This window comes from Rutidosis leptorrhynchoides, chromosome 2 (genome assembly GCF_046630445.1).
Source record: "Rutidosis leptorrhynchoides isolate AG116_Rl617_1_P2 chromosome 2, CSIRO_AGI_Rlap_v1, whole genome shotgun sequence".
In the NCBI taxonomy this organism is placed as follows: domain Eukaryota; kingdom Viridiplantae; phylum Streptophyta; class Magnoliopsida; order Asterales; family Asteraceae; genus Rutidosis; species Rutidosis leptorrhynchoides.
Genome location: NC_092334.1, coordinates 181,315,193 through 181,322,377, shown reverse-complemented (window position 1 = coordinate 181,322,377; position 7,185 = coordinate 181,315,193). Strand labels below are relative to the sequence as shown.

The window sequence follows — 7,185 nt, the reverse complement described above, 5'->3', positions numbered from 1 at the left end:
CTGATAATAATAATAATGATTGTAAATGTTAAAATAATAAATGATAATATTGTTTGAAACAATATTAATAATAATACTAATACGTAATTATTTACAAATAATTGTTCGTGAATTGTCGGAATCATATAGAAGTTAGGTTTAAATTTAGTCGAAATTTTTCGGGTTATCATAACACCAGTCACCAATCCGGAATCTCTCTCCGTTCCCGCTCCGGAACCATCAGTCGGGCAAAATCGTTACAGCCCGGCCACATTTTTTGTGACTCCTGGCGGCAATAAATGGCCGAAAAGCGCCAAGGAAATTGCTGAGAGAAACTTGGCAAGTTTTCAACACGACCCCAGCCAGGGTGTGTTCTATTACAATCCCGATAATAATGCTAATACGTCACCAAGATCACAATGGTGGAAACTAATAAAAGTTATTGTTTCAGGGCAACATACCAACCCACCAATCATCAACATTGATCACATCTTCCACGTGCAACAAAAAGATAAAGCAGTGACGTTGTCCAGTTCTGGCACCGGTGCTGGTCAACAACACTCCGGCAACCGAAGCGTTTCACAGGAGATCCCTCATTCTCCTGACTTTGGCAAGCAGCCAACTTTTGGTCACCATGATGTTATTTGGGATGTGTCTCATGGCGACGAGTACTCCCAATTTGAGTACCTTCAGCGAATTTTCCCTCCTGTCCTGGCGGATGAGTTAAAAAATATGCCTGACAACGCTGCGCGTCGCGTCCGTATTCAACATATCCATCAGGGATTGGCACTGACACGGGATGAGATTGTGAGATCAACAAACTTAGAGCAGCGTTCCTGAAAGGCACAATCACTTGTGAAGGAGGTCAATGTGGAGGTCAAAACCTTGAGGGAGGAGATGGTAGATAACAGAAAGGCGGTGGCGGAGGTGAAGCGTCAGAAAAGCCAAGTGCTGAAGGAGGTGCAACGCGCCATCAAAGAGTTTACTGTCTAGGCGAAGAAAAAGAAACAGGCCCTTAGTGACTTGTCAGTTGCACAAAAGGACTTGTCAGAGGAAACGATAAGCACGGAACTGCTCGTGGTTCAGGTTCAGGAAATGACCGCTACCAACAAGAAGGCAGCGGATGATTTCCAGCAACTATGTTCCATGATCCCCGCCATCTTTCACAAAGCCATCACATCCTCCCACGTCATGGGACCTTTCGGCTGACTTCTTGATGCTGCTAAAGGTGTTGGACGTCTGGAAGCATATACCTTAATAAATGTAAACACCACACTTCCTGACCCGTTACCCGACGTAGTTCAAGACCAACTAGACCCAGACACGTATGATAAGTATGACGCGGTTGCTACGGAGGTTAAGGGGATTAAGGTCCCCTTTGTTGAGGAGATAGGAAACCAGCCAGGGCTGGACGTGAAGAAGATTGAAGGGATGATTCCCAAATAGATTAGGGCCTTTGTAATATTTATGAATTGCTGATGTTTGTAATTGAACAATTATATTTTGAATGGAAATATGTAATTATATCCCCTGTATATTAATTATTTTCGCTATATGTACAATTTGCTTACATATTTAACACGCTGTCGTCGTCACGGTAGCGTGGCGTTTCAAGGTTACACCTGATAAAGTTGTCATGACATGCATGTATCTAGACCATGTCGGGATTGAAGCGATGGGTACGAAACCCGAAGGCATCCCGTTATGGTGTCACTTCATCGTATGCTTCGACGTGAAGTGTCGTTCATGCCATTCGAAAGCTAGATTATTCTTTGTTCAAGGCATAGGAATGGACTTACAATTAATGCACCGAAGTGTTGCCATAAACAGTTGCGTAACGCATTAAATGAACTGGAAAATGCATTAAATTCAAATGAAACCAAACCAATCTATGGCGCATCGCGCTTACAAGGTTGTAGTGATCAGTCACAAACCAAAAACAAAATATTAAAAATGAAAAACATCAAGTTTTAACGTGCTAAACATTCTAAGCGTAGAATTTCTTAAGATTGGTTGCGTGCCATGTGTGTGGCACAAACTTGCCATCATGTGTCTTCAAGTTGTACGCTCTGTTGCCAAGAGCTTCGACAATCACATACGGACCTTCCCAGTTAGGTCCCAATTTTCCAATATCTTCAAACCGGATAGCATTGTTATTACGCCACACATAATCTTCGGGACGGAAAGTACGTTCCTTGACACGTTGGTTATAGTACTTTGCAATTTTCCGCTTGTTAGACGCTTCCCTGATAGCGGCGATTTCACGCCTATCTTCCAACAGATCCAAATTTTCTTTCAAGTTAATAACATTGGACTCATCGTTGAATTCTAAAACGCGCTGGGTTGGAACGGAAATTTCTGCCGGTATTACCGCTTCAGAACCATAAACAAGGCTAAAAGGCGTTTCCCTGTTACTGCCTTTAGGCGTGGTTCATAACGCCCACAAGACTTGCGGGAGCTCATCCGCCCAACCTTTCCTATCCGTGTCTAACCTTGCCCTAATCCCCGCAACAATGTCCCTGTTGGTAACTTCAACCTGTCCGTTTACTCATGGGTGGGCAACAGAACTAAAAGTTTGTTTGATATTCAACCCGTCGCAACCAGGAACAAAATGGATCATGAGCAAACTGCTTGCCCTTATCACTTACAATTTCATGTGGTACCCCGAAACGGAATACTATCTCCTCCCAAACAAAGTTCAAAATTTGTTTTCCCGTTATGCTCTTCAATGGTTTGGCCTTAACCCACTTGGTAAAATATCAATTGCAACGACCAAGTGTTTTCCGTCTGGAAAAGGTCCTACCAAATCAATTGCCCATTTATAGAAGGGCCAAGCAGACGTGACGGGTATTAACTCATGCGACGACATGTGAATTTGTGGAGAGTGACGATGGCATGAAGCACAAGTTTAATTGATTTCTTTTGTGTCACGGTACATCGACGACCAAAAATACCCCAACCGTATTATGTTTTCCACAACGGTCCTAAACCCTACATGCATACCACAAGTCCCCTCATGTACCTCCCTTACAATTATTTCCGCCTCGTTCGGACCGACGCATCTTAACAGCGGTGCGGTAAAGGATTTCTTGAACAAGACACCATCCCTTAGTGTGTACGAGGGTGCTTTCATACAAATTATTCTCGCCGCCACCCCATCAATTGGTAGCGTACCATGTTTGAGTTACATAGTGATTGGACTCATCCACGTCTCGACCTCCTCGACGGGGCAATTTCATATAATACGTTACGTTGCAAGAAAATTAGTACATGCCCGTGTTCGTTGTGTTTTAAATTGGTTATGCGTATAGCATATTTGTTATCGAAGCACGTCGATAACTGTACCACGTCAGTGGATTTTCGACTTAGGACCTCCACCCAAACGTCTTTGGCGATGTGACTGAACATGCTTGTTGCAAGTTTGCTGAGTGCGTCGGCCTTTTTGTTCATGAACCGAGGTACTTGCGTGATTGAGAAAAGTTCAAATTTGTTGGCCATGTCTTCTGCCAATTTCAGATATTTTTGCATAGCCGGATCCCTAGCCTCAAACGTCCCGTTCATTTGATTCAATACGAGCTGAGAATTGACCGAGACTTTTAGGGCCTTTATCCCCATCTTTTCAGCCATTCTTATGCCAGACTGAAGCGCCTCATATTCGGCTTCATTATTGGAGGTGGGGAACTTGAAACGCAATGCGTAAGTGTGTTCCTCCTATAATTTAGAAAGTGTTAGTTTTGAGGATTTAGAATATTTATATCCAGAGAAAATAAACCATTTGTACTAAAAAATTTTGATACAAACACTATTAATCAACAAAACAAATTAATAATTATATATTGATACACTTTACACATTTATAAGAGGAAAGGTGATACAATTTTCACATATACTCGGAAAATAAGTTATACACTTTTCACTCTTTATATGAAACTTGCTGATATATTCATCATATTTTGAGTTCTTAAAAAACCCGATATATGTTTTAATCGTCCTTAATATGGATAAAAGTATTAGTATTTATATTATATTATTTAAATTAGTGTATCAATATTTTTTAAAAAGTGTGCATCAAAAACATTGGTGTCCATCATATTGGTGTCCATCATATCATGAATTTTACTCCGTACAATGTATCAACTGCAGCAACGAGATTATCGTGGATCAATTTGAAGTTATTTACAGTATATATTTTTTAATGTGGACATTTGGAATCGAGTTTATAGATGGTGGGGGTTAGGGAATTTTACAAACTTAAGTGTTAATGAAGCTTTTGCAGGAAATTGTAAGGTGAATACATCCGTTCTCGGTTCACGGATATGGTAAGCGGTTGAATGGACAACGGGTTATTTGATTTGGAAGAACCGTAACAACAAAATCTTCAAGAACCTTTCGTGACCGGCCCTACGGCTCTAAATGAGATCCAAATTCTAAGTTTTGATTGGAACGCGAGGAGGGTCAAAGACCTAAAAATCGATTGGCATGAATGGTTGGTAAATCCCCAAAAGTATCTTGCATAAATTCGAGTTTCTATTGCTGAATCAATAGAGATGAGAGAGAATAGAGAGAGAGAGAGAGAGAGAGAGAGTAAGGAAAACATCAAGACGGGTGCGGCTAGGGTTCGAGATCATTACAATGGGAGACTTCAAGCTCGGTTTAGTAGATTATTCGGGATCCATCTGGTGTCATTCATGTTTTTCAACTTTGGTGAAGATTGGAATGTTACGAAACTGTGGAGAAAGTTCAAAGAGGTGGGAGATGTTCGTGATGTTTACATGGTTGGTAAGAGGCTTACGAATGGCAAGAGGTTTGCTTTTGTAAGATTTGCAAATGTTGTGAATGAAGATCGACTCTTGCAATCTCTATGCAAGATCTACTTTGATGGAAATAAGATTCAAGTGTTTAAGGCAACAGATAGGCGTGAATCTGTAAAAGCACCAACTAGGGTTGCAAATGACGGCAACCATTGTCCAGGATATAACGAGAAGTTGAATGCCTATAGGGATGAGAGAAACTACAGAGATGTTACAAGAAATCAAAACGAAGATCTCAGAGAATTACTAAGCAAGAAAGGGTATGCAGATGGTCGTAAAAGAGACTACGCTGACCTGCGTACTAAACTCAACAATATTCAAAACAGTAAGGTGGGAGAAGACTTGCGTTCCAAGCTCAACAATTGTCAAAACAGCAAAAAGGAAGGAGATTTTATTTGTGAAATCAATCAAAGGGATTGCAACAGACCCCTCTCTAAGAGGTCCATTGTAGGTGTCGTAAAAGATTGGAAGATGATCAGTCAACTTACTGGGTTATGTAAGGCTGCAAACCTTACCAACTGTGAGATAAAATATTTGGGGGGCCTAGATGTTTTGTTTATATTTGGGTCTACATTTGAAGCTGAACAGATACTGAAGAACAAACAACATGAGATTCATAAATGGTGCTCCAATGTGTACTGGTTTGACTCTGCTTTCACTAATACAAAACGTCTGATTTGGATTAGTATTATAGGGGTTCCGGTGGTGTGCTGGAATGAGGGTACATTCAGAAAAATTGCAAATTCATGGGGTGAAGTGTTAGAACTACAAAACTGTCATATCTCAAGGGAAGATCAAAACCTTATTGAGGGTAAAGTGCTAGTTCTGTGTAACCTTCCTTATAAGAATAGTGTGTGTACCGGTTGTATTAAGCTTGGTGACCGTTGGGTGAGAGTGATTGTTAGAGAATGTTCTGATATGCCGATTCAATTACTAATTCCTGATACTGCTACAAATGTTGAGTCTGTGGAGGAGGAATGTGAATGCTCAGATAAAAATAATGGTGAAGGTGACGAGTTTGTTGATGACACATTTGATAATTCCGATTACGACGATGATGATGACGATGATTTTATTAGAGATGATTTCGATTCAGAGCAGGAGGAGTACGCTCAGGTCAAGTCCGATGCAAACAACAACCATGTTTCACCGGAAAAATATTCCGGTAAATCTCTGCATGTAGAAGATGAAGGGCCTGTTGATGACCTAGGGTTGGGTGACCTAGGGTTTGGTGATTGCGGTCAAGACAATAATTACAATGGGAATGTCAGAAGTAATGACAGCTCATCCCCCAATACACGTGCAAATGGTTCACCTTCCCCAAGAAATGACTCGGTAGGTGGGGCCTCCTGCAGTAGGGTTTCTAATGACGGATTGGGCCATATGGATAACTTGCCCGGCCCAAATACGGTCCATGAAACCAAAGGTAATACACCCACTGTGTGTGAAACAAGCCCAGAAGATGATGAAAGCCCAAATATTGTGATTAGGCCAAGATGCTCTTTTAACCATGGGAGTAATGGACTATCAATTGATGAGTGCAATATAAATGAAGTTGAGGCCTCCAAACCGACCAAGCCTGCTGATACAACTCATTCCCAGGTGAAAGCCAATACAGCTAAACCTAAAAATTGTTCTGTTAAACCATCCCAAAGTCGGAAGAATTGCTGTTGGACGAATCTTCGAAAGTGGAAATCGTCATCCCGTATGATGAATTTAAAAAACATGGCTAGGAAACAGAATCCAGAGAGCTCTAAAATTCGCTCAATCTGCTCCTCTTGTGCAGGTAATAAGAATAAACGATCAATCCCTAATTCGACTACCAATAGTGGGTCTGTGAGCTACAATCCCTCACCTCCCGAGGGTAGTTCATCCCATCACATCACCAATGAAGAACTTCGCAAATATGGAAGTAGAATTGGGCTGAAATGGAAGAAGAAAACTCCTTCTTCTTCCCCTTTGTAAGTCTGCTTATTTTCCCTCGTTTTTTAGTTGTTACCTTATGAAGATAATTTCCCTTAATGTCAGAGGTTTCGGGTTTGGTTCTAGAGAGGATAAATATGGGTGGGTTAAAAGAATTATTGCGAATGAAAAGCCATCGTTTTTGGCTCTTCAAGAAACGAAAATGGGTTGCGTTGATCTCAACTGGATCGGTTGGCTATGGGGGTCATTCGACTGTAACTTTATCCAGAAAGAAAAGGTGGGAAAAGCGGGTGGCCAATTACTTATTTGGGATACAAATGTATATGAAGCAGAATCCGTAATTCGTTGTGACTGTGTTATTGGTAATAAATGGGTTTGGAAGCCATTGGGATGTAACTTTAATGTTGCAAATATATACGGGCCTGGAGATGATATAGGTAAGCAGAAACTTTGGGGTGATTTACATAAGATC

The 7,185-nt window shown here is 41.1% G+C and overlaps 1 protein-coding gene across 1 annotated transcript; it reads right to left on the bottom strand.

The window, feature by feature from the left end:
- Nucleotides 1-1,966: 1,966 nt before the first annotated feature.
- LOC139888461 (uncharacterized) lies at nucleotides 1,967-3,606 on the bottom strand. The gene is made up of 3 exons (XM_071871469.1): nucleotides 3,250-3,606; nucleotides 2,452-2,515; nucleotides 1,967-2,337 (listed from the first exon to the last, which is right to left on the bottom strand). The coding sequence occupies exons 1-3, from the start codon at nucleotides 3,604-3,606 to the stop codon at nucleotides 1,967-1,969; spliced, it is 792 nt and encodes a 263-aa protein (XP_071727570.1).
- Between the last annotated feature and the right edge of the window lie 3,579 nt (nucleotides 3,607-7,185).

Bases quoted from the DNA above. Each gene is read 5' to 3' on its own strand.
- LOC139888461 (XM_071871469.1), bottom strand. From the start codon at position 3,606: ATGGCTGAAAAGATGGGGATAAAGGCCCTAAAAGTCTCGGTCAATTCT. The intron at 2,516-3,249 runs GTACTAATTTTC...GTAAACGGACAG, and splicing joins AACACAACGAACACGGGCAT to GTTGAAGTTACCAACAGGGA. The intron at 2,338-2,451 runs GTTGGGCGGATG...TAATACCGGCAG, and splicing joins GTTAGACACGGATAGGAAAG to AAATTTCCGTTCCAACCCAG.